Consider the following 26,646-nt stretch of genomic DNA (forward strand, 5'->3'; position numbering starts at 1 on the left):
ATGATCATCTTCAAGAAGAGAGAATCTAACTATGACTCCTTGATGGTCAATGTTGTTACCATCACCGAATTTCCCCACTATCAACATTGTGGGGACTTACCATTCACCAGAAACTCAACTGGACTTACCACAAACACAATGGCTACAAGAGCAGGTTAGAGATGAGGAATACTGCGGCAAGTAACTCACCGCCTGACTCCCCAAAGCCTGTCCACCATCTACAAGGCCCACGTCAGGAGTGTAATGGAATACTCCCCACTTGCCTGGATGGGGGCAGCTCCAACAACACTCAAGAAGCTTGACACCATCCAGGTCAAAGCAGCCTGCTTCACTGGCACCACCTCCACCTTTTAACATTTACACACTCCACCTCCAATGGAACATGGTGGTAGTGCACAGTGTTTACAAAATGTGCTTTAGTAACTCACCAGGTCTGACAGCACTCCTTAAAGGGCAATCACAAAATCTCCGAATTGTTATGGTGTAGAAGACAGTGGTTCAGCCAATAGTCTGCAGCAATTTGACATGATGCTGATTTCCTGTCCTTTCCCCATGACCCTGTGTGCTTTGTATTTAAGTAATCATCCTGTGCCCCTCAACTGCTTTAACTGGTTTTACTCCTCACCCACCCACCTTTTTGAGCAGTGTATTCCTTACCCTAACTACTTATTCACTGTATGAAAATGCTGTTTTATTTTGTCACCTTGCATTTGATTCTTCAGGGAGCACTGTTTTAATCAGGAACATAGTCATAGAGTCCTACAGCAAGGAGACAGGCCCTTTTAGCCCAAACTGGTCCATGCCGACCAAAATTCCCTCAACACCCATTTCCCTGCACTTGGCCCATATCCTTCTAAACCTTTCCTATCCATGTATTTGTTTCTCCTTGTCAGCTTTATCTAAACCTTTCATGATTTTGAAAATTTCCATCAAATCTCCCATTAACCTTTTTATACTCCCACTTCAATCTATCTTCATCATTGAAGTTTCTCATCTAAATCATTCTCATAAGCCTCTCCTGCACTCTCCCCATGTATTCACATCCTTCTAAAGTGTGGCATCAGGACTGAGATCTAACCAATGTCATTGTAACCTTCTATAGCCCTATGAATAAACTCATGATGTTATACACTCAATAGGGCAGCAGGTACGTGGGATGTCACCTCAAGTTCTCCAAGTTGATCACCGCCCTAACTTGGAAATGTCACTGTGTCCAAATCTTGGGATTCTCTCGCTAATAGCATTGTGGGTAGCAAAAACTGCAACAAGTCAGTGCACCTTAACATTCACTCAAGGGGCAGCTAGGGACAGGCAATAAATACTGGCCCAGCCAGTGACACCCACATCCCATGAAAAAATAAATTTACAAAAAAAAGAATGAGTGACTCTTTAACTGGTCTCTGAAATGCCCAGCGTTCAGCTGACCATTTAGTTGAAGGGCATTTGTGGGTGAGTAACAAATCCTGTCTCCCCAGTGCTGCCCATATCCCACAGAAAAAGCAAGAGGAAATGTTGGTGAGGTCAAGGTAATTCCTGAGGGATTAGACAGTATGCAGTTAGTTTGATCCCAAATTCAATCCCACTTTGTTCCTGTTTGCTTCCTTCCCCTGGTCTGGATTCTGAAGGTTCTTGTTTTACAGGGAGTGAACTTATATGTGAAGAATCTGGATGATGGGATTGATGATGAGTGTTTGAGGAAGGAATTCTCTCCGTATGGAACGATCACCAGTGCAAAGGTACGAGCCTGAAATTTCCCACGATGATCCCAGGTGATGTTGTTATGGGGCAAGGCCTGTCCTGGTAGATTATGTTTTGGTTCTAGCAAGGTGGTCCCTTGCTGAAATATAAGCATGCAATATTGCAGTTTTTTTTTCCAACAATAAAACAAGTATTTTAGGCAAAAAGGAATTGAGATAACATGGAATAAACCAGACTGTCACTTTACAACACCAGTTTAAAAAGGTTTTGAAACATGGTGTAACGTAGTCCCAATAATCTTTCACAGCATTGTTACAGATCCCAAACCCCACCTTGGTGCGATAGCCAAAAGCACCCGAGCACCGTGCTCTCACCAGGAAACTCCTTTCTCTAACATCTCAGTGGGTTCATTTTGATTTTAATTTCCGGTCAGTGAAATCTGATGGCGGTTTCCTGGAGTTATACACCTGATCTGAAATGTTCTCTGCTTCAGATCACCTCTTCAAGGTGTGATGAAATGTTTCTGGTCCAGGTCTGTCACTGCTCCTTATTCTAAAGCCATCCAGTGTTAACGTGTCTAACGTTTTCTCCCTTTCTGAAAGTCGAACTGAAAAGTTTTTCCTCTCCCACTCTCTGGGTGTTTTCCCTGAGCTTTTTTCTATATTTAAAAAGGTAAAAACGTTTCTAATCAAAACCTTGAAGCACAATAGTTTGCCTAGCTGGCCATAAACCTTCCCTAGTTAAATAAAAGCCTATAGTTTGGGAAAACAAAAGCAATTTGGTGTTGAAGAAATTCACAATGGCTACTGAAATGTATTCCATTTAACGATTAATTCCTTCTGACAGGCAGAAAACCCTTATGGCCCTACTTCAAAATCCAAACTTATATTTTTTTCATATCATTAAAGATAAATTTCACTCTACAAAACAAAACCCACAGTAGTACCGAAAGTAGTGACCCAGTTGGAGCTGGAGTGATTCTTAACCTGAAGCAAGTTGAGGATAGACAAAGTTATCCTTAGATTTTGTGTTGCGATGCTCTTGGAAAGAATGACCTTTATTTTTATTGAACAGGATGATCGTACAGTGCTGTTGCTGCCTGATAAGCAGCCCAAGGATGGAGTGTTTAGATCCTACATTGAGAAGCTGAACAATTGAATCTGGTGTTTTAAAGCTAGGTTCAGGAAGACTGCCAGCTGTGTGATTTGAAAAATCCCAGAGGGGTGTAATGCAGAAAGGTGCCTTTTGGCCCATTGTCTGCATCAGCTCTCCAAATAAGTATCACAAAAGTTCCCCTCCCTCCCCTTCCCCCAAATCCTTGCATGTTAGTCAGTCCATGCCCCTTTTGAATCCCTCTATTGCATTGACATTTGTGCAGTGTAACCCTGATTTAATTTTGATACTTTCTCCCCTACTCTGACTTTATGGATAAATTTATTATTTTCTATGCTAGAGCTACCTGTCTCTCCAAGCATTTTGTGAATCCTGGCAAATGTTTAAGTTGCTGTAAATTAGAAAAGCTGCTCTAATTATTCTCTTTTGGCTCCAATGCTTCTGCCAAGTTAGTTAAAAGCCTTTCAATGGCATCAGCAAAATGCCCTACAAGGTGGTATCTCCGTCAGCACCAGTCTCAGGAATCTAAGGTCCCCTTTCCAGCCCCACCCACCCTCTGCCTTTGCCTGCTGATTCCATACTCTTCTGCATGATACCAGGAGTAATCCAGAGATTTAAGGTCCCTGCTTTTTAATTTTCAACCTAGCTCTGTAAATGCTGATTGCAGAACTACATTCCCCTTTCTCAATGGAGGGCATTAATGTAGACCCGAATCCCCCATCTGTTCACCCTCCCCACAGGAGCATTTCCCGCAGCTGATCTGAGATGTTGACCCTGGCATCAATGAGACAATACACTATCCTGGAGACAATGCACGATCCTGGAGTCAAGTCCACAGGCTCCAAACCACCAGTCTGTTCCCCTGTTTAACCAATCCCTTGCTCATTGTCCTCCCCTCTTGTATAGCCCAGTGGCTCGTGTTGCCACAAAAACTGTCTGCACCTTCGGTTTTCTGTTTTGGAAGACAGATTTTTGTGAGCAAGTGCTTGCTACTCCTGTCCCACCTTCCTGGTGCTCCTTGGCTGGTGGTAACCCATTCCATTTCCATTGTGACCACTCTTTGAGAATATGACTTGTATAACTCTTCGTCTTGTGGATGTGCCACAGAGACTCCAGCTCTGAAACCTTGGGCTTATGTGTTTTTTTTTAAATTAATTTATGGGGTGAGGGTATCACTGACCAGGCCAGCACTTGCTGCCCATCCCTAATTACCCAGAGGGCAGTTAAGAGTCAACCATGTTGCTGTGGATCTGGAACCATATGTTGGCCAGACCAGGTAAGGATGGCAGTTTCCCTCCCAGATGAATTTTTCTGGCAATCGACAAAGTCCATCATTCGACTTAGTTCCAGATATTTATTGAATTCAAATTCTACCATCTGCTGGAGTATGAACCAGGTCCCTGATTACATTACCGGGCCTCTGGATTAACAATGCAGTGGTAATCCTGGGCCATTGCCTCTCCTTTGATTCTGCAGCTGCCAATACTTCCTGTCCATGCTGACATCCAGGACACCAATAAGAATCTGTTGTGCCCCATGTTCCACTTGGCTGAGCTGTGCTGCCATACCTTCCAAGTTGATGCAAGGGATATAGTTATTTTCATTTGATTCCTTACGCTGTGTTATTGCATTGGCTCTGACTTTCCGTTGTTCCTGGTGTTTCTCAATTTAATCAACGATAGCTACTTGAAAAATGATTTTCTAATTTACTGCAATTTAAAGTCAATCACGACTGTTTCTTCTCTCTCAGTAAGTTAATTCTTTAATAAGAAAAAAAAGCCCCTCCTTTCTGTATTTTACTAAACTTGGTGCAGCAACCCTTACTTAAAGCCTCTCCTCCACCTCTGCATCAGATTCCAAGTTTGAACCAATTTCCCAATATAGTCAAAAACCTAAACAACAGGATGCTGGAAAACAGAAATTGCTGGAAAAGCTCAGCAGATCTGGTAGCATCTGTTGTGTGAAATCTGTTCATGTCCAGTGATCATAGAACATAGAACGTTACAGCGCAGTACAGGCCCTTCTGCCCATGATATTGCAGTGACCTGTGAAAATAATTTGATGTCCATCTAACCTAAACTGCTCCATTATTATCCATATGTCTATCCAATGCCCATTTAAATGCCCTTAACATCGACGAGTTTACTACTGTTGCAGGCAGGCTGTTCTATGGCCCTACTGCTGAGTGAAGAAACTACCCCTAATATCTGTCCTAAATCTGTTCCCTCATGTTAGCCATCACTACCTGAGGAAAAGGTTTTCACTGTCCACCCTAAATCCTTCCTCAGAACTGTTCTACACTGACCGTTCACCCTTACTGTGTATTTTTTTAAATGCCCTTTTTCTTTTAGAAATGATAATGAATCCCTTTCTAGTTTAATGTCCTGTTATAGTAATCAGCTTTTCAGGAAAGGGATTTCCGATAATTCAGATACATTAGGGGCATTTAAGCGACTCTGGGATAGGCACATGGATGATAGTAAAATGAAGGGTGTGTAGGTTAGCTTGTTCTGAGAGTAGGATAAAAGATTGGCACATTGAGGGCTGAAGGGCCTGTAATGTGCTGTCCTGTTCTATAACTGCCAGTGTAGAAAGTGTGGCACTGGAAAAGCACTGCAGGTCGGGTAGCATCCGAGGAGCAAGAGAGTCAATGTTTTGGCATAAGCTCTTCTGCCTGAATCGTCGATTCTCCTGCTGTGCTTTTCCAGTGCCACATTTTTCGACTCTGACTCTCCAACATCTGCAAAACTCCCTTCCTCCCAGATACCTGCCACTGGCAGACAGCTGCCCTGCTTACCAAAACTCTTTCAACTTAAAAGCTGTTAGTTTTAGTTCATAATCAGATGGTTAGTCAAATTGAACTGGAAATAAATTAACCAGTTAAGTTGCCACTTTGTATAAAATTCTCAAATATATTCACACTCTGCTTCTGACTCACCCAGGTGAGCTCTCCCTCACGTGAGCTCTCCCTCACTGACAATGTCTGCACATACTGAGCTGCATGGTAGTTTGAGGTATCTAGTAAATGCTGCCTTATCCCCACTGATAGGAGAAAGTGAGGACTGCAGATGCTGGAGATCAGAGCAGAAAATGTGTTGCTGGAAAAGCACAGCAGGTCAGGCAGCATCCAAGGAGCAGGAGAATCGATGTTTCGGGCATGAGCCCTCCTTCAGGAATGAAGAAGGGCTTATGCCCGAAACGTCGATTCTCTTGCTCCTTGGATGCTGCCTGACCTGCTGCGCTTTTCCAGCAACACATTTTCAGCTCTTATCCCCACTGATGCCAATATTCAGGGACTGTGGATCAGATCTTCCTGGAATAGGGCATGGTGCTATGTGCAATGGAGGGGGGTGGGTAGCTGATTTGGAGGGAGAGGGTATCACTAGTGATCTGGGCCCTTGGTAAATGATAGGACCAACACCCACACTTTTAGCCAATGAGATTTAAACATTTGAGAACGAGTGAGGGAAAAGAAATCTGGTCAATTAGATTAGGAGCAAAGAGGGGAAAAACAGACAAATGTAGAAAAAATCTTAAATTTTTAGATGTTGCCAAATTTGCCGCATGAAGCTCTAATTTAAACTATAACTAAGGAGATGGGAGAGATTTATTTGTTTGGCTTTTCATTAACTGTCGAAAGGGTCCTTACCCACTCAATTGCTAGACTTGCCTTTTGGCAGCATTTTAATAGGAAATTGTTATGCAAATCCAGAGAGTTTTTTTAATAGCAAGGAGGCAGCTATCTGTGTGATGGAAGCTCTGAAGAGTTGTATAAAAACCAGTGCATTTCAAGGCTTTGCCATTCACTATGTATCTTGAAGAGCCCCTGAGCTTTCTAGACTGGGCATGTTCAGTAATGTTGAGTTGCTCATGATTGATGTGGAGCCGTTTGTGTCTCTGTGTTTGCTGAGATGTCTGACTCGTGCTGACTTTGATTTTCTTTTGTTTCAAGGTGATGACCGAGGGAGGTCACAGCAAAGGCTTTGGGTTTGTCTGTTTTTCTTCACCCGAAGAAGCAACGAAAGCCGTCACCGAGATGAACGGGCGGATTGTCAGCACCAAGCCCCTGTACGTGGCCTTGGCTCAACGCAAGGAGGAACGCAAAGCACACTTGACAAACCAGTACATGCAGCGACTGGCAAACATGAGAGCTCTGCCCAACCCCTTGCTCGGCTCATTTCAACACCTGGCACACTCTGGGTACTTCATGCCAACTGTGCCACAGGTAAAGCAACCAAGGACATGCTGTTGGCCTATGGCAACATTCTTAAAAGAATGCAGTACTGAGTCTGGTGTTGCAGTTGATATGGAAACTGGACTGATGATTCAGAGATTCCCATCATGAGTTTTTAAATTCAGTTGAGAAATAAAACATTTGTTTCTGACAATGTAAGTGTTGGGATTGTCCTAAAAAACCAAATTGGTTTCTGGTGAAGGAGATCTGACATCTGGGTGTATAAGTAACTCTAGTCGCGTCTCCGTCACTCAACAAGTGGCTACTTTAGAGGGCAGGTATTTGAGTGGACTGTCAGATTGAAGGATGAAGGTGGCTTGTAGCCACCCCAGGACAGCGAATGAAGGGTAGCCAGTGCAGAGATTGCTACTGATTCCCACATCCTGAGAATTAATTTTCAAATAAATATTTCTCATGCCCCTGGCCTCCAGCTTACTGCAGAACTGTACATGTTTTAACAATGAGTGACGCAAGATTTCAAAAATGTTTCAATGTTGAGCTGTCACAGCCCCACTGTGATGAGGGAGTTTATCTCTGTTTCACCTCTGTTCCTGCAAAACTGTGATAGACAGACTTACAGAAACAGGTCTGGAAACTTCCAGATCAGTGCTTGCTCCTTACCTAGAGTAAATGGGGGGGGGTCAAGAATGTGGTGCTGGAAAAGCACAGCAGGTCAGGCAGCATCCAAGGAGTAGGAGAATGAATGTTTTGGGCATAAGCCCTTCATCAGGAATGAGGCTTGTGCACCAAGAAGGCTGCAACATAAATGGGAGGGGGGCTGAAAGTAGCTGGGAGTGTGATGGATGAAGGTGGGGGGTAATGGGGATAGGTCAGGGAGGAAAGTGCAGTGGATAGGTGGGAAGGAAAATGGACAGGAAGGTCAGGTCCAGAGGGCGGTGCTGAGTTGGGAGGTTGGATCTGGGATAAGGTGGGGGGGGGGGGGGGGGGAGAGGAATCTGGATTGATCCCACGTGGTTGGAAGGTCCTAAGGCAGAAGATAAGGCATTCTTACCCAGGTGGCGAGTGGTAAAGGTCTGGTGATGGAGGCAGCCCAGGACCTGCATATCCTTGGGAGGAGTAGGGAGGTGTTTAAAGTCTTCGGCCATGGGGTAGTGGGGTTGTCAGCCATGTGTCCCAGAGATCTTCTCTGAAGAGTTCCGCAAGTAGGTGTCCTGTCTCCCAAGTGTTGAGGAGACTGCATCGGGAGCAACAAATACAGTAAATGACATGTGGAAATGCAGGTAAATCTCTGATGGATGTGGAAGGCTCCTTTTAGCCTCCATTGCTAGACCCTTGCCACCCGACGCCTGGAGGAAGAACGCCTCATTTTATGCCTTGGGACCCTCCAACCAGGTGGGATCAATGTGGATTTTACCAGTTTCCTCATTCCCCTCCCTCCATCTTATCCCAACTCAGCACTGCCCTTTTGACCTGTCCTACCTTACCACCTATCTGCTCCACCCTCCTCTCCAACCTATCACCTTCATTCATCGCATTCCAAGCTACCTACCTCCCAGGCCCACCCCCTCCTATTTATCTCTCAGCACCCAGCTCCCAAGTCTCATTCCTAATGAAGGGCTTACACCTGAAACATCGATTCTCCTGCTGCTCAGATACTGCCTGACCTGCTGTGCTTTTCCAGCACCACAATCTCGACTCTGATCCTTTTGACTCTGTAGTCCTCACTTTCTCCTAGAGTAAATGGTGCGTGGGCTTTCTGTTTGCACTCTAATATCTTGCATTCCCTGAAACTCCATCAATGGTATTTTCAGTGCATCATCTACCCTTGACTTTCTCTGTTCTCTTTTGCCTTTGTCCAATGGCTCTCCTCTTGGCTAAAGCAGTCAAACTGCCCTCACATGGCTCCTCCCATGCCCTTCCCCACTTGCTTCTCTTTCCAGCCTTGCAAATCACCTTGGCATACCTTTTTTCTTTAAAAAGAAAATCCTCTCTCTCTTACTCCTCAATTTCAGCTCAATATCCAACAAGCTTTGTGTTAACTGACAATACTCAGCCCTACCTCCCCTGCTGCTAGATTGTCTGTCTGGCATCCCATCTCAGATGAACTATTGTCCTCTTCACTTAATTATTCAGAAGACTACAGCCATCGCCTTGATCTCCCATCACCATTCCACACCTCTGTGTCTGACAGAACAGATCATTCACAAACACTTCTTGGTTTGACATCCTGCAGAGTGCTGACTTCCCACCTTGGACACATCTGTTTCCAGCCACTGTCTTGACTCATTGCTGCTGAAACCCTCATTCAGTTATCTTCAGACTAAAGTTGCCTTCCGAGGGCCAGTCTTCTCCACTGCCTGAAGTCCACTCATCTGAAACCCGACCTGATCATTTTCCCATTCGCCAACGGCTGCTGGCTTCTGTGTTCCCCACATCCCTGAAACTTCAGTCTGCCGTAGGCAACTATCTGTGTGGAGATTGCACATTCTCCCCGTGTTTCTGTGGGTTTCCTCCCACAGTCCAAAGATCTGCAGGCTAGGTGGATTGGCCATGGGAAATGTATTACTGGGGGTGGGGTCTGGGTGAGATGCTCTTGGACTTGCTGGGCTGAATGGCCTGCTTCTATGCTGTAGAGGTTCTGTGGTTCTATGATAACTCGGTCCCTTTGTCACCTCACAATCCTACAACAGTTGTAATACTCTACCGCTAACTCATCCTTTGCTATCCTAAACATTCCTGTCCTTCCGCAAACTTGAAAAAGCCGATCAGCAAGAAAAACAGTAATATTTCGAAATGAATGTATTTAATTGTACAGTTTGATGCAAGACAGGTCAGACCGATGTGTGTCATTGACAAGTTCGATTGCGATCTGATCTCATCGCTCCCCAGTATTGTACAAGATGACCTATTGATGTCCCACCTTGGACAGTGAGTCTAACTGATTACAGTACAGAATTCTAAGCTTTTACACTTCCATTTTATGGTTGTGTAAAGTGAAGACTGATAGAACACTTCTTGTATTTTACTGTAACTGGGGATGTGTTGTGTTTTATTAGACTATTGGGAATTTGGTGAGGGTTTGGTGCTGATTGATTGATTGTTTAGCATTTTGATCTCCACAGATTCAAAACCGAACTCCATATTATGCCACGTCTCCAGTGACCCCAATGCGACCTTCTCAACGTTGGACAGGCCAACCCATCAGGCCTCCGAGTAAGTGAAGGCTTCCTCATTTTACCAGCAAGGTGCCTCCTCCTGATAAATCCTCACCCCCTTCTGCAAAGTTAAAGAATTACAGAAAAAAACAAACAAAATTGATCAAACCCCCAAACTAAAAATGCTGTGGTTACTTTCTCAGGAGCTTGTTCAAAAGAGTTTGGATTATAAAGAAATACTGGGACTATGTTCACTGGATTGTGGGAGGCTGAGGGATGAGGTTTACAAAATCATGAGGGGTATAGATAATGTGGAATGGCAGGTGTCTTTTCCCTAGGGTTGAGGATTTTGAGGCTTAGTTTTAAGGTGAGAGGAGAAAGATTTGAAAAAAGACCGTTTGTGTGTGGAATGAACTTCCTGAGGAAGTGGTGGATGCAGGTACAGTTACAATGTTTTAAGAGACATTTGAACAAGTATGTGAATATGAGGTTAGCAGGGATATGGCAGGCTGGTGGGACTGGTTTAGTTTGGAAAAATGGTCAATATGGACTGTTTGGACTGAAGGGTTTGTTTCCATGCTGTATGTCTCTGACTCTATACTTGACTCTCTTTGGTTTTGTCCAGCTGTTGAATTGGTCATAAGATGATCAATAGAGGGCAGTCTTTACCATATAACCCGACTGCATGTTTTTCCTGATCACTTCCTCTTTTTTTCCCTGTCTCTTACGTCTGCACTTTTTTGACTTTCTTCAACCTTTGGATATAATAATAATAACTGGGTGTACTTTGACAGAAAGATAAAGGAAATTCAATGAAAGGCCATCCATTTTTCACGCAGTTTACATCCCAGAGATTGTGCTCTTTGTTCCCAGGATGATGTCACTGGTTAGAGGTTCGTATTTGTTGTCTGTCTCTCTAATGCTTTTTGAGAAGATGATCGGTTTCAATCTTGGACTGTGGGGACATCTACAGCAGTATTAAGAAAGGACTAAAGTTCAACTTCTGTAGGAACAGATTCTACCCAATTTGTAACCCACTACTAACCAGATATATTGGGGTGAGGTCAGATCCATCACTAATACATTTCTACCAAAAGCATGCACCGACAGTGAATGGCCATCCCTTGCTCGGATCCTGCTGTCTGGGCTCCATGTGAACTTCACCCTGTTACCTTTTAGACTCAGGCTGAAATATTGCCACGGAAGTTACAGGGATCAACCTTGCTGTTTTATAATAGCTAATTTTACAACTAAGTTATAGCAATGCACTAATTTCATCTCAGTCCCACTCCACTGCAACAATAATTCTCCCTTGAGGAGGTGAGCTACCACCTTGAACCGCTGCAGTCCATGTGCTGTGGGTTGACCCACAATGCTCTTTGGGAGGGAATTCCAGGATTTTGATCCAGTGACAGTGAAGGAACAGTGATATATTTCCAAGCCAGGATGGTGACTGGCATGGAGGGGGACGTGTAAGAGGTGGTGTTCTCATGTATCTGCTGCCCTTGTCCATCTTGAGGTGGTAAAGACGCTGGGTTTCGAACGTGCTGTCAGTGGGATCTTGGTAAGTTGATTAATTTGATAGGTCAGCAACTCCATTATTATCTTGCAACTCCAAGTTCGATGCTTGTGAAGATGAAGGAGTGAGATGTTGAAGTGCTTTACAGGATCATCCAGAAAGAAATTTGTCCGCGTTTCCCATCCTGTGCTTTGTCTTGTCAATGGGAAACAATTGAAATCGGAAATAGAACCTTGTTTGAGAGGAATTTTCCTCCGTCTCTTTTGTCCTGTGTGATTGTGGGTGAGGATAGTTGGTGGGTTTGACAGCGTCAGGATTGGTCAATGTTAAGTGCATTTTGGTTTGGTTTCTTGCATGCTAAGATCTGCTTGGCTTTGTTTGTGATTCTAAACTCAACCGAGATGGTGTGGATTTTTTTTTCTTGTTTCCAGCCCCCTACCACAGCATGCTCCCCTCAGTGAGAGGGACTGCACCCCGAAGAGTAGCCACAGCTATCAGTACCGTCCGCCAAGCATCTACCCAGGTTCCCCAGCTCCCGTCCAACATGCAGAGAGTGGGTGAGTAAGCTGCTGAGGGTAACCCGGTTTCTACAGAAAGACCAACCTCCGTGGAGGGGACAAACAACTCCTGGTTTGACTTCACTGTCAGAAGGTGCTTTATAAATCTGGCTCTTTAGCATTCTCCCCCAACCCCCATTGCTCATCTTGAGCACTCTTGTTGGTGACTGTGACTTCAGCAGCTGATGCTCTCGCTCTGGAATTCACTCTCCAAAGCTATCTCTGCTTTTTTTTTTAAAGGATGCACTCAACTTTGTGCAAGCTTTTGAGCATCTGTCCTAATAACACTGTAAATGGTTCAATGTCAATCCTGCATTGATAAAAGCATTTTAAGCCATTCTACCAGGTCCAGGTGCTATACAAATGTAAGGTGGCACTTGTATTCAAATCATTGCCTCTGAAAGATCACACAATCTTCAATGTCAGACTTTTCATCTTTGTGAGCCAAACAAAACAAGTCTTAAAATTGTGATCTTTATGACAAATACACTTTTTTGTTTAGAATTGAAAACCTGAAGCAATTTGGTCTGGTTTTTAAACCGATTTATTCATGTTGCTTTGAACTGATGGCTATATTTCAGAGAGCAGTTAAGACTGTGTGTTAATGTGGGACTGAAGTCACATAGGCCAGACCAGGCCAGGTAAGAACAGTAAGTTTCCATCTCAAAAAGGACATTGGTGAACCAGTTGGTGTTTATTTTCCGGTAGCTGAAATCATCTTCTCAAATAATCGTGTAGTTGAGCTCCCGTTCTCCGATTGTTAAACAAGGCCTGAGCAGCAGACCTGATGGGCCAAATGGCCTGACTGTCCCTGTTACATCACTTGGCCTCTTGCTAACTCATCCTTTAGCCTGACCCCCTATACTATCTATCTGTGCTGCCTTTTTATTCCTGGTTTTAGTGAAATTGGATTAATGTTGGAGCCCATTGTAGTGCAGAGGAGCTGTTGTGATTGAATGATGTTAACTATCTGTCTGTGTGCTTTTTAAACCCTTTTTATTATCCTTTGCTCACACCTTCCAGCCACTACAGGGACTCAGACAGCGGGACCTCGTACTGCTCTTTCAGGACCGATGGTGCGAGTGCTGCCCCAGTATAAATATACATCTGGAGTCTGTAACACACAGCACCCTCCTGGTGCTCAACAGGTACTGACCACAGATACTCCGTGAAACGTTGAGTGACAATGGCAATAATCTGCAAATCACATTGGGACACGTTTGTTGGATTTTGCTTTCTCGTGAGACGTTAGAGCAGAAGTTGTCCATTGAACCTGCTCTGCCATTCAATGAGATCATGGCTGATTTGGCTTATCCTCAACTCCACTTGCCTGCCTTTTGCCCGTAACCTTTGATTGCCCTCAGTGATTAAAAAATCTGTATCAGTCTTGAATATACTCAGCAACCCAGCCTCGACAGCCCTCAGCAGTAACATTCCACAGATTCACTGCCCTCTTGAGAGAAATTCCTCCTCCTCTCTGTCTTAAATGTGTGCCTCCCTACCCTGAGTGTCTCCAGTCTGAGACTCTCCCATGAGGGCAAACTTTTCCACATTGACCCTGTTAGCCTTTGATACTTCAAGAAGGTGGCCTTTCATTCTCCAAGCTTTTAGTTAACAAGTAAAAGTCAGTAAAACTGTTTACTTCAGCAATGGGAGCTATAGAACATTGAAACTGTCTCATTCATTCTTTTATCGCTATTAATGCAATAGTGACTCTGAGCTTTCTCATGAGAAATGTTGCTAAACACCTTTTCCAAGCATTGCCTGCCTCAGTTTCCAATGTGTGGCTGCTTAAGAGTTTGGTAGGATTCCTGCAGGAATACTGGGCCTTAGGGAGTGGGTGAGGGATGGAACTGAAGAATATTGGAACATTGGCCATCAAGCGGTGATACCAGGAAGGGTATTGTCTCTCGGTAGCAGGAATCTGGAATGTTCTCTCAAAGCTACAGATGCTGGGTGGTGATTGAAGTTTAAGGCAGAGATGGGTTGACCTTTTGAAGGGGTTACAAAGCAAAGGCAAGAATGTGATTCTGTCATTGTGATTTAATCAGAGAGGACAGAATGACCACCTGCTACTCTGTTTTACTGGGACGTGCTAATTTTGGATTTTGTGCTTGGTTTGACTTTGGCCTGACCAGTGATTGGGTTTGCTCATGTGGTTGTGTTTTTCTTTTCTTGGTGATGTGTAGGTGCCTGAGCCAGCTGTTCATGGTCAGATGCCCCTCAGTGCCTCAGTGTTGGCTGCTGCGCAACCACAGGAACAGAAACAGATGCTGGGTATGTTTGAGAGCAATCCACTCCCCTCCCCCGCCTGACACGGAATCGACAGCTGTGTTTGTAACCCGTCTACACTCATGACTTCAGTCTCTCAACCCACCCTTGGCCAGGACAGTCCCCAGCTACCTGGGCTCTGAAACACACTCCAACCTCACCCCTTCTCCCTCCTTCCCTCCTAAAACCTTTGCCCTCCATTGGCCAGGCTGGTCAACCATCTCAGAATATTAGCCCCCCCCCCCCCCCCCAAAAGCTTTTGACTCAGTCATATGTTTGTCTGATGTACACTTCTGTAAACTACTTTGGGATATTTTAGTGTAATTGTACTAGATCAATGCAGCTTGTTGTAAGAGTTTTACCAGAGTAAGCAATGCTTTGTATTGAATTGAATTTATTGTTACGTGTACCAAGGCACAGTGAAAAGCTTTGTTTTGTTAGCAATACAGGCTGATCACATGTAGTCTCCTTGCTCTTTGTGGGGTTTGCAGTCTCTGATTTCTTGGAGGTTCCATTGAAACCCGTTGACACCAGTATCTGTACCACTGGCTGTCCCCACTCTGAATCATAGCAATGTTTTCAGGACTGATTAGCACTTTGTTACTATGCAAGTTAAGATCCCTTTTCCTTAGTGGGTTGAGAGCTGAGGAGCATTATCTCCTGGTTCAGCTCACAATAGACTTCAGATTCAACAACTCTCCCAGGAGAAATCTGAGCAGGGGGTCGTCATTGGACACCCCCTTTCAAACCGGCTCCACCATTCAGCAAGATCTTCTTGCTTAACTCCATCATCCCCACTTTTCAATCAGCATCCCAAAATCTATCATTCTTGATCTTGAACATAATCACTAAGCTTCCAAAGATCTCAGAAAATTCCAAAGATTCATCACCCTTGGACATTTTGAGTTTCTGCCTGAAAGGACTACCCTTTTAATCTGAGTCAGTGTCTAGGTTCAGTAGATGTGAAGCTGGGAAAAAGCACAGCAGGTCAGACAGCATCCGAGGAGCAGGAAAGTCAGTGTTTCAGGCTGATTTTGGACTGAAACATTGAAATTCCTGCTCCCTGGATGCTGTGACCTGCTGTGCCTTTCCAGCTTTGCGTTTTTTGACTCTGGTTTCCAACATTTGCCATCCTGTCTCCTGCGTCTAGGTTCCTCGGCCAGGGAAATCCTTCCTCACTGTCTGCTCGCTAAAGCATGTGGGGAGTTTTGTTTCTGTTAGTGATGCTGAAGTGTGTCAAGTTTGGTGTCTAACTTCAGGTTTTGTAATACTGACTTCTTGTTTTAAGGTTGGATTTTCTTGGTGATATTTTCGGCTGGTCATTCTTAGTTTAGAATATATTAAAGATTTTTTAAAAATAAAATTCTGCGTAAGTTTTGAATTGCTGGCTCTTTTTGAGGAACATTAAAATGACTGACTGCTTAATAAGGTTAGATTACATGGGATCCAGAGAACTAGCGAATTAGAAACAAAATTGCCTGAACAGTAGGAGACAGGATGTTGGTAGAGGGTTGTTCAGATGGGATGCCAGTGACCAGTGGTGTGCCACTAGTATCAGTGCTGGGTTCACTGTTGTTTGTCATTTATGTAAGCTATTTGAATGAGAACTGTAGAAAGAGTGGTGAGTGAGTTTGCAGATGACACCAAAGATTGGTGGTATAATGGACAGTGAAGAAGGTTATCAAAGAGTATAACAGGATCTTGATCAACTGGGCCAGTGGGTGAAGGAATGGCAGATGGAGTGTAATTCAGATAAATGAGGTGTTGCATTTTGGTAAGATAAACCAGGGCAGTACTTATACAGTTAATGGTAGAGGCCTGGAGGAGTATTGTTGAGCAGAGAGACCTAGGGCTGCAGGTCTATAGTTCCTTGAAAGTGGCGTCACAGGTAGACTGTGATGAGGAATGCATTTGGCACGCTTGCCTTTCTCAGTCAGAGCACTGTGTACAGGAGTTGGGAACGCCATGTTATGGCTGTACAAGACAATGGTAAGGCCACGCTTGGAATACTTCATACAAATCTGGTCGCCCTGCTATAGGAAGGATCTTATTAACCTGGAAAGGGTGCTACAAAGATTTTACCAACACTGTGTAGAGTTTGAGATCTAAGAAGAGGCTGTAGGACTACTTTTCTTGGACTGTAGGAGGCTGAGGGGTGACCGTAGAGGTTTATAAAATCATGGGCATGAATAGCCAATGTCTTTTCCCCAGGATCGGGGAGTCCAAAACTAGAAGGCATAGGTACAGGGTGAGAGGGGAAAGATATATAAAAGGGCCCAAGGGGTGGCAACTTCATGCAGAGGTTGATGTGTGTATGGAATGAGCTGCCAGAGGAAGTGGTAGTGGTGAGTGCAATTACAACAATTTGAAAGACATTCGGACAGGAAAGGTTTAGAGGAATATGGCCAAATACAGGCAAATGGGACTAATTCAGTTTAGGAAACATGGTTGGCATGGACGGATTGGGCTGAAGGCTGCCTGACACTGACCACTTGTCTCATTGAGACAGATTCTGCCAGACTACTGAGTATTTCTCAGAGTCAAAAAACCATGTGGTGCTGGAAAAGCACAGCCGGTCAGGCAGCTTCCAAGGAGCAGGAGAGTCAACGAATTGAGCACAAGCTCTTCAGGAATTCCTGATGAGCTTATGCTCAAAATGTCGCCTCTTCTACTCCTCGGTTACTGCCTGACTGGCTGTGCTTTTCCAGCACCACATGGTTTTTTGACTCTGATCTCCAGTATCTGAAGTGCTCACTTTCTCCTGAGTATTTCCAGGCCATTCTGTTGAATTGGAGCTGTTTGTTACCTGGAGAAGATTCAGTTTTTGTTTTTTTTGTTGTTGTTCAGGTGAGCGCCTGTATCCGCTGATCCAGGAAATGCATCCAACACTGGTCGGCAAAATTACAGGAATGCTGCTGGAGATTGATAACTCCGAACTCCTCCACATGTTAGAATCACGAGAGTCCCTTCGCTCCAAGGTAGGGATGTGTGTGTTTTTGTTGGGGAACTGTATGTTAATAACAGGCATTAAGATGTTGATTCGGTATTTCTGTGCTCAGTTCTTGTCTCTGATATTTGGAGTATTCCACAATCCATATTCAAGTGCTTAATAATAGATGGCTTCAGATTGTCCCCCATAAACACTTGTAATACAGGGTCCACTACTGTATTCCTTTCTTTTTAAGAAAGTAATTAAATTGGACGTGGGTAAGGGAAAAAAGGGATGGAAGGAGAGATATTAGGAAGCACTTTTACACACAAGATGGTACATGTTTGGAACTCTCTTCCAAATTTGGCTGTGGATGCTGGATCAGTTGTTAGTTTTAAATCTGAGAAATTTTTCTTGAGCTAAGATATTAAGAGACATGGACCAAAGGCAAGTTTTTGGAGCTAGGCCACAGATCAGCCATGATTGCATTAAAGCTGCTGAACAGGTTTGAGGGACTGAATGGACTAAATGGAGATCCTGGTTGTTATAAGGGGATGTATGAAGGTTGTTTTTTTAATAGAGGAATTTCTCCTCCATGTACTGAAGATTAACTGAACTCCTGCTTTCCACTGTACAAACCTCAGATTTACGTGCAACATGTTGGGAGCTCAAATTTTGAAAGCTGCCTTATTGTAAAGGATCCCATGGTATTCTGGGCTTTCCATCCGATTTTGTCAAGTTCCTCTGTAGATTTGCTTGTTTCTGTATCAGCGTACACCGACAGTCAGCTGTGGAGAGAAACGCCAGTGCTGCTCCTAGTCAGAAGGTGGGGAGTTCAAATCCCACTCAGGCGACTTGATTGCAAAGTCTAGGCTGGTGCTTCCCAGTGCTGCGCTGTCAGAGGTACTGTCTGTTCGGAGATAATGTGAAACAAAACCTTTACCCAATTCCTCAAGTGGCTGTACACCACCCAGATGCTGCTATTTCAGAGTCCTGACTAATTGTAACAATCTGCAAAAACATTAGCTTGCCCATCTGGTGTAATCTTCCAGAAACACTACCCATTTCACAACCTGTAAAAAAAAACCAGCCGTGTTTATACAGAGACTTTGCAAAAGTAAAACACCCGAAGGTGCTTCATGGGAGCAGTATTAATGAAAGTGACACTGAGCCACATGAGAAGATCGGGACAGATAACCACGTACATGGACAAAGAAGTTTTAAAAAAGGGGAAGGACTTTTCAGAAGGAAATATTTGGGTTTGAGCCTTTGAAAGCACAGCTACTGATGACAGTGACAGCGGGTTGAGTCACACCAGACTCCACACTAACCTGGTTCTCTCTCTCTGCAGATGCTGCCAGCTCCTGGTTTGTTTCAGCTCCATAGTTTTGTCTTTGGTTTCAAGTGGCTATGGGTTCATGTTCTGCGTGAGGATTTTGATTTGTGTGTAGTGATGGGTGCTGCACTGTCAGAAATGTCATCGTACAGTTAGAATGTTAACCTGAAATCTCAATCTGTCCTCTTAGGTGGACATTAAAGATCTTGTCAAACAATTTCAAAGAGGAGATTATTTCTTCCTGGCCACTAGTTACTTTTCAACAGGTATTACGGAAACAGATTATCTGATCATCATTGCAATCCTGCTTGTAGGAACTAGCAATGCAGAAATTAGTGACTCTACTTCTGTCAATGACAGTAAATCACTTAAGGATATCCCGGGATTGTGAAAGGTGCTATGTAGATGCAGGCTTGTTCTTGTCATTAGCTGAGACATTCTGGCCTGATAAGTATTTCCATATTTCAGCTGACACCACTACCTCATGAGTAGAATTCATTCCCTTAACACATTTCTCTGAAATGGCCAAGCAAGCCACTCTGTTCAGGGGCATTGGCTGGGGGACAAATGCAGGCCTTGCCAGTGATGCCCATGTCCTATGGAAGAATTGGTGAGGGGGGAGCAGCTGCAGCCTGAAGATTCCATTGTGTTTCGGGTTCTTTCAGGTGGAGGAAGCTGTCGCTGTGCTTCAGGCTCATCAAGCTAAAGATACGGTGCCGAAGAAAGGGAGCACAGCTGCCTGAACAGGTGATGTCCACAGTTCGCCACCACGGTAAAGCACGAGAGGTTTTGGCTTGTGTTTGATACACTAGTCTATTTCCAGCACAATAACAGGCGCGTCCTCTCCCTTTCTCCCTATTGTTGATCAATCCTTCTCTCAGCTACCTCCATTCTACTCTCTCCAACCTATGGCCACACTCTAAGTCACTCTTTGGGCAAGGACCTTCCTTCTGATTCCCAATTTAAACCCCCCACCCCCCACTCCTTCCCCTCTCTTTCTGGGTTTGGACTTTCTCTTACAATGAGGAATCATCTCTTCTATGTCTCTTATTGAACCCTTTAGTCATATTAATTCTTATGTAAAACTTCAGTCATTTTTCTGTGGAAAACTAGACCCAGTCTTTCTTGATGGGAATAATTTTTTTCACTTCTGGTGTCTTCCTACTGTCTTTTCATCTTTCCCTGGTGTTTCTCTGCCTATGTGGAGACCAAAATTGAATTTGACTATGAAAACTGTCAGATTGTCATAAAACAAATCCAACTGGTTCACTAATGCTCTTCAGGGAAACCTGGGGTCCTTACCCGGTCTGGGACTGAGACTCCTGCCCCTCATGGTCGAGTGGCAAATGCAGCTTGACATCCAACACCTCCTGAGAACAAGCTGCAAGGCAAATGGTAGCAGCAGCAGTTCCAGGGCTTGGCAGGAGTGAAACATAGCTTTCTGGTTTGACTTCTCTACTGTTTACTCACGTGGTTGATTAATGAGTTTCCTGTTTCTTGCAGGCCGGACTTGAGCAGCAACAAGCAAACTTTCATGAAGCAAAGATAATTTGGTCGCATGATTAAACTTTAGGTGGGGATCAAACTGAATAAGGATCTGATGTGGCCTGGAGATAATGTTCTCCACTCACATTCAATTGTGCTCCGAGATTTGGCTTTTGTGTCCTGTACTGTATTCGGTTTGTCTTGGGCTGTATTAAAGAACACTGAAACTGGATTGTGGCTGCCTCTGTCTTTGAATCTTTTGTTGTTCCTTTAACAAACAACTTCCTTGAAATGTTAAGATGTTGGAGGATTTGGGTGTAATACTAGCTGCTGGTGATAATGGACAGGTACAATCCCAGAGGAAATTAGCTTCATGGTCATGTTTTAGTTTTAGCAATTTGTTTTTCATTGAGATCAGTCACTGAACATATTCAATAGAGGCTGACAAGTACTGTTGATAAAATATTGAAGATTTCTAGACTGGTGAGCAAGGTTAGAGCCCATGGAATACAGCGAGAACTAGCCATTTGGATACAGAGCTGGCTCAAAGGTAGAAGACAGGGTGATGGAGGAGGGTTGTTTTTCAGACTGGAGGCCTGTGACCAGTGGAGTGCCACAAGGATCGGTGCTGGGGGTTCCACTTGTCATTTATATAAATGATTTGGATGTGAGCATAAGGGGTACAGTTAATAAATTTGCAGATGACACCAAAATTGGAGGTGTAGTGGACAGCGAAGAAGGTTACCTCAGATTACAACAGGGTCTTGTTCAGATGGGCCAAGAAATGGCAGATGGTGTTTAATTTAGATAAATGTGAAGTGTTGCATTTTGGGAAAGCAAATCTTAGCAGGACTTGTATACTTAATGGTAAGGTCCTTGGGAGTGTTGCTGAACAATGAGATCTTGGAGTGCAGGTTCATAGCTCCTTGAAAGTGGAGTCGCAGGTAGATAGGATAGTGAAGAAGGCGTTTGATATGCTTTCCATTATTGTTCAGAGTATTGAGTGCAGGAGTTAGGAGGTCATGATGTGGCTGTACAGGACATTGGTTAGGCCATTGTTGGAATATTACATGCAATTCTGGTCTCCTTCCTATTGAAAAGATGTTGTGAAACTGGAAAGGGTTCAGAAACTGTTTACAAGGATGTTGCCAAAGTTGGAGGATTTGAGCTGTAGGGAGAGGCTGAACAGGCTGGGGTTGTTTTCCCTGGAGCATCAGAGGCTGAGGGGTGACCTTTATAGAAATTTATAAAATCATGAGGGCATGGATAGGATAAATAGACCAAGTCTTTTCCCTGGGGTGGGGAGTCCAGGTTTAGGGTGAGGGGAAAGATACAAAAGAGACCTGAAGGGCAACTTTTTCCACACAGGGTGGTACATGTATGGAATGAGCTACCAGAGGAAGTGGTGGAGGCTGGTACAATTGCAACATTTAAAAGGCATCTGGATGGGTATATGAATAGGAAGGGTTTGGAGGGATATGGGCCGGGCACTGGCAGGTGGAACTAGAGTAGGTTGGGATATCTGTTTGGCGTGGATGAGGTGGACCGAAGGATCTGTTTCTGTGCTATGACTCTGACTCTATTCCTAATTCAAAAGGAGAAAATGGCCAACTATATTCATATATTCAAGGATTATTTGGAACTGACCTATTACAAATATCAGAAAGTCAACTTCGCTAACTTTACCGATACTGAAACCTCCAGTTCCTTGATCGGTTACGATGGTTGTACTTGGTTTATTCTTGGGCAGACTTCTGCATTCACATGTTTTCTTCAGTTAATGTCTGAGACCCTTTAAACTACAAACATAGCTCATTTATTTTTAACATTAGTTCCTTAAACCTCTCTTCCACAGCCTTCTCTTTCTGGAGTTATTCTGTGACTGACATTAAGTCACTCAAGACAACTACTGCGTTGACCGTTTGAGACTGTCAAACTGCACTATTACCGCCACAGTGTGGATGTCCCTGGATGGCCTGCTTCTCTCTAAAAGAAACCTAAACCATATTTTCTGACCTGGTCCTGTCTCTGTCTCCTTCGGCAATGACCCCTTGCCACTAGGCAATTTTGTTTTCCCCTCTTCAACTCTCGTTTCTCAAATTCTCTCCCCAACAGCATTGTGGTCTACCTATAGCCTAGGGACTGCAGTTCACCACCACCTCTTTCAATGGGGACCTTGGGATGAGCAATAAATGCTGGCCCAGGCAATGCCACCAAGGTCCCATGAATGAATTTAAGAACATCTATTGAACATGCTCTGGGAATGGCAGGTGCTTACTACTCATTTCCCTTAGGATGGTGGGTGACATCCTTTTCATATCAAATGTAACAATGTAAATATTCTGAATGTAATATTTGTTCAGAATTATCATCACTTGGGTGGACAGGACTTGAACCTGGGGCTCCTGGCTCAAAGATAGGGACACAGTTTGTGCTACAAAATTCCTAAGTATTACTTTTCAGTTTAAAATCATAATGTATTATTGACACCTCAACTAAAGGGAAGAGCTATGTTCTATTCACAGCCCTCAACCTTCTCTGCTCCAAAGAAAACCACCTGAGCTTATCCAGCGCCTCTCTCTCTCCAAGACTGAACTGTACTATCCCAGGCAACAGCCTGGTGAAATCTCTTCTGCAGCCCCTCCAGTGCAACCACCTCATGGTTTGAGGAGAACACCCACTCAAACTTGCCATGAAACATGGCTAGAATGTGCTCCATTTGATGCAGTGGACCTTGACCCCAGGCTGTTGAGCTAGCGTTTTGCTTGTGTTTTAATATATCAGCAGTTATGTTTTCTTGGTAGTCAAGGTCAGATTGTGGCAACATCTCCATTAACAAAATGAAAAAAAAAATGCCTTAATCATTAACATTTAATACCTGAGTCCAAACATTTTGCAGTGCAACACAACACAAACTAAACCAATAGTACATAGACATTGTTTACAAGTCTAGATATTACATTTATGAAGGAGATGAATGATCAAAATATCTTTGCTCTTGCAAAAGATTTTTCATTGTTTGCTGAATTGTAAGACTACCTGAGGACAGATGCACAGATGTTAACTTGTCATGTTTCCTCAATGTATGCTGCTTCACGTTCTGTATCCTGTTCACTAGCGGCAATACACACAGAAACAAACTGAAATATTGCTCATGGAAATTGCTGGAACTTTGACAACAGAAATAAACAGAGCTGCAATCACTGATTCCTCCCATTCAAAACTACCACAGTTGCAGCAATGCAAAGCAATATGAACAACTGCTTTACAAATATTTGTGTAACAAACAAAAACAATGTCTGCTATAAATCAAACAAAAACAGAAGTAGCTGGAAAAGCTCAGCAGGTCTGGCAGCATCTGTGAACAGAAATCACGTTAATGGTCCAGTTAGCAGACTTGAAACATTAACTCTGATTCATCTTCAGATGCTGCCAGACCTGCTGAGTTTTTCCAGCAATTTGTTTCTGTAATGGATTTTTTTTAACCAGTTTACTCCCAAATTTGTTCTGTAGCAGCAGAACTGTAAGTAGTCATGTACTTGCTTGAATGTATAATAGTTGTTGGGGAACTTTTGCCCTTTAAGTATCATTCATGAATCTATTGTTATTATAGCCATCTAACTATGGGCTAGAGTGTCTCTGGCCATTCAAAATAAAGTAACTTAATTCTGGTTTTATACAGTTTTACTAGTATGGAATAAAGTTAAACCAGTTAAGTTTCTCAGTAATTCCCACATTCTCAACTTGTGGACAGTAATGTTAGTGTTTCCTAGTCCTCCATGGCACCTACAGTTGGGTTTCTGATTTTAAAAATTGGTTTCTGTCAGAAACAACCCTTCTGGGCAAAGGAATGACAGAAGTTTGGAACTCAACTATGAACAGTGGTTGATGTTAGCTATTATTGATTTTTATATTTAATTGCAATCCAAAAGCATGAAGGAATATAGGGTAAAGGTGGATAGTTAAGTTCAGTCATATTCTCAAAATTAAGGAACAATGATCTCCTCGTTCTACACTTAAGCAAAGTTGCTGATATTTTTAAGTATACATGCTTGATTCAAGTTATAAGTATTGTTTCTTGATTAGGAAGTGTCTCAGTGCAGAGTCAACTTGAGTGTTGGCAGCAACCATGCAAAGCATCGAGTTGAAGGGGTTTTTCAAGATGAGGAGGAAGTAGTACTGCAAAGCAAAGTGAACAGCCTTGAAGCAAGTTAAGAGACTGTCCTCAGCCTGGTCTCTCTCTCCCCTGCACTCTTACCTACCCCTAACAGTAACCCCATAAAACGTTCCTTTAAACACAGTCAGAGGTTTCAGTGCTTGGTATCAAGTTAATAAAACTCAAAAAGTGGTATTCAGGTTACTTAACCTCATCTGAAATGGAGAGTGTGGGTTTATGGGAGACGTGAGGACGCAACATTGTTGATTTTGACACAGAACGAAGCAATGACGTGACTGAAAAGATTAAAAGTGCAAGCTTGCAAACACAGCTACCATAAAATGGACTACCCTAAAAATATCACACAACGCACACCAAATTCCTCCACAGCAAGATGATTATTGTACTCTCATATATATTAAATTGGAGTTATGCAATCTGCAGAGATTAATTGAGGCAGAGGATCCTATTGATAAGTCAATAACTAAAGAAGGATGGCAGAGTGCAGGAATTGATGTTGTGTGTAGGTATCAAACGTAAATTGAGCTGTGGACAGTTTGACTCATATTTTCACACAGTGCTCTTTGGTGTCGAGACGAATGACCTGTAAAGCCCTTGAAAAGCAAGAAAAATGCAAAACGAGGGGGGTTAGAAACCTGCCCAAGCCCCCACATGCAGATATATTGAGATCTGGTTTCAGAGGTTTGAGTCTGAAGTGCCCATGAGGATAAGGTTTTATTTAAGAAACATCTGGACTTCCTGCAAGAGGCGTTGGCCAGGAAAGTTGGTGGGGTCCCGTTTCAGCATCTCCTGAAGATCAGTAACACTGCCAGTGTAATCCTGAAGGAATAAAAACAATATTCAGCTTGTTATCTCTCTCCTCAGACATGATGTACATGTTGCTTTTACTTTGTGCAGCAATGTTGCTGTCCTGTTTTTGCACTAAGATTCCAGTATCATGTGGATACTGGAACGACATAATGGCTTTAAGAGATGCATTTTGTCCTCTTTTTTGAAGAGAGGTTTTAAGGCAGAGCTGTTTACACAGAGCCAGAGTAAACCGCTTGAGAAGCCTCGAGTTTTTTTATAAAAACGTTGGAACAATAGAAGCAGCCTGAATGGGTGTGGTCAAACTCCCACAGACCCAGGATTTTTCATTTCAGTAGCAGTTGCTGCTAGGATCTTGACGTGTGAGCTGTTTTCCCCTCTCGGTTACAGCTAAAAACTGGGAGTTTTCTTGCTGCTGCTGGAGTTGCCTGTGAGGCACTGTTTTTCTAAATTTGTCTTTGTCAACAGTGTGTTTGTGGGATGTTATTATGGTGGAACAGTAACTGCTTAGTAGTTAAATAATCTATTCTGTTACGTTTTCCAATAGAGTTAAACTATAACAAAAAGAAATTGGAATAGTGTAACTCTAGGGGATGAATAAGTAGTGTATGCTTAAGTCGAGTAGTTTCAGCAATCAAATTGCATCCTGAATTCAACATCTTACATTTTTAAAAATAAATAAAAGAGTCTAGACCCTATCTTCTGAATATATTTTGAGTGGGTTTGATGTGGTCCATAACAATATAAATTGGCATAATCCCAGACTGAAGTTGAGCGAATCTATTCAGTGTTGATTTTGGGATTACCCTTCAAGGTCTGCTCACACTCTTAGATTGACATGCAGCAGGATGAAGAAGCTCTCTCATTTCAAATAATAATTACTTAAAGTAACAAGGGTTCACCAATGAAACTATTAAATGGGTCAGTATAGTTTTAGGTCATTTTTGATTATTTTAAAATCCATTTTCTCAGGTGGATGGTTGAATACTCATATCAAAACAAAAACATTTTTAAACTGAAATCTCTCAGGCAGCAAGACCATACTTAGTAAAGGTTTTGGAAGTTGAACTCTGAACTAAATGAACCGATTTTCACATTTCAAAAGTATTGCCAAAGTTCATCCTGCCAAAATCTTCATTCAGGAATCAGGATATGAACATTGGTTGGGTGGATGCAAATTTGTCAGTCCCTGTGTTAGAGTTAGGATCACTCTGCCTAGTCTCTGAAAAGGAATGCCATACAAAGGCCACAAATTAAACTGGGTCAGAGAGCTGGGATCCGGCTCTGATTAGGATGCCTCACAGGTCAGGTTCAGATCTCATTCAGGAAGGAGACCCAAACTGGGCAACGTGTTTAGACAGGTCATTCAAGCTGGCTGGACAAGATGAGAAAGCTAATTTTTTT

At 43.3% G+C, this 26,646-nt stretch overlaps 2 protein-coding genes across 2 annotated transcripts in view; one reads left to right on the top strand and one right to left on the bottom strand.

Moving 5' to 3' along the window:
- The window catches only part of LOC122560316 (embryonic polyadenylate-binding protein-like), a 50,926-nt gene extending 30,436 nt beyond the window's left edge, over positions 1 to 20,490 (top strand). Inside the window, exons 7-15 of the mRNA XM_043710910.2 lie at positions 1,641 to 1,736; positions 6,764 to 7,036; positions 10,129 to 10,219; positions 12,112 to 12,237; positions 13,261 to 13,385; positions 14,427 to 14,514; positions 17,356 to 17,486; positions 19,439 to 19,520; positions 20,277 to 20,490. Of these exons, the coding sequence (XP_043566845.1) occupies positions 1,641 to 1,736; positions 6,764 to 7,036; positions 10,129 to 10,219; positions 12,112 to 12,237; positions 13,261 to 13,385; positions 14,427 to 14,514; positions 17,356 to 17,486; positions 19,439 to 19,516 (1,008 nt within the window). The 3' untranslated portion in view covers positions 19,517 to 19,520; positions 20,277 to 20,490. The remainder of the gene's footprint in view (positions 1 to 1,640; positions 1,737 to 6,763; positions 7,037 to 10,128; positions 10,220 to 12,111; positions 12,238 to 13,260; positions 13,386 to 14,426; positions 14,515 to 17,355; positions 17,487 to 19,438; positions 19,521 to 20,276) is intronic.
- Positions 20,491 to 23,111: 2,621 nt separating this feature from the next.
- Positions 23,112 to 26,646, bottom strand: part of tomm34 (translocase of outer mitochondrial membrane 34) — a 60,859-nt gene continuing 57,324 nt past the window's right edge. The window contains exon 7 of the mRNA XM_087994703.1: positions 23,112 to 25,254. Coding sequence (XP_087850829.1) covers positions 25,150 to 25,254 — 105 coding nt within the window. The 3' untranslated portion in view covers positions 23,112 to 25,149. The remainder of the gene's footprint in view (positions 25,255 to 26,646) is intronic.

The sequence above is a fragment of the Chiloscyllium plagiosum genome, unplaced genomic scaffold, assembly GCF_037043375.1.
Source record: "Chiloscyllium plagiosum isolate Xiang-an unplaced genomic scaffold, Cpla_swu_hap1 HiC_scaffold_15, whole genome shotgun sequence".
In the NCBI taxonomy this organism is placed as follows: Eukaryota; Metazoa; Chordata; class Chondrichthyes; order Orectolobiformes; family Hemiscylliidae; genus Chiloscyllium; species Chiloscyllium plagiosum.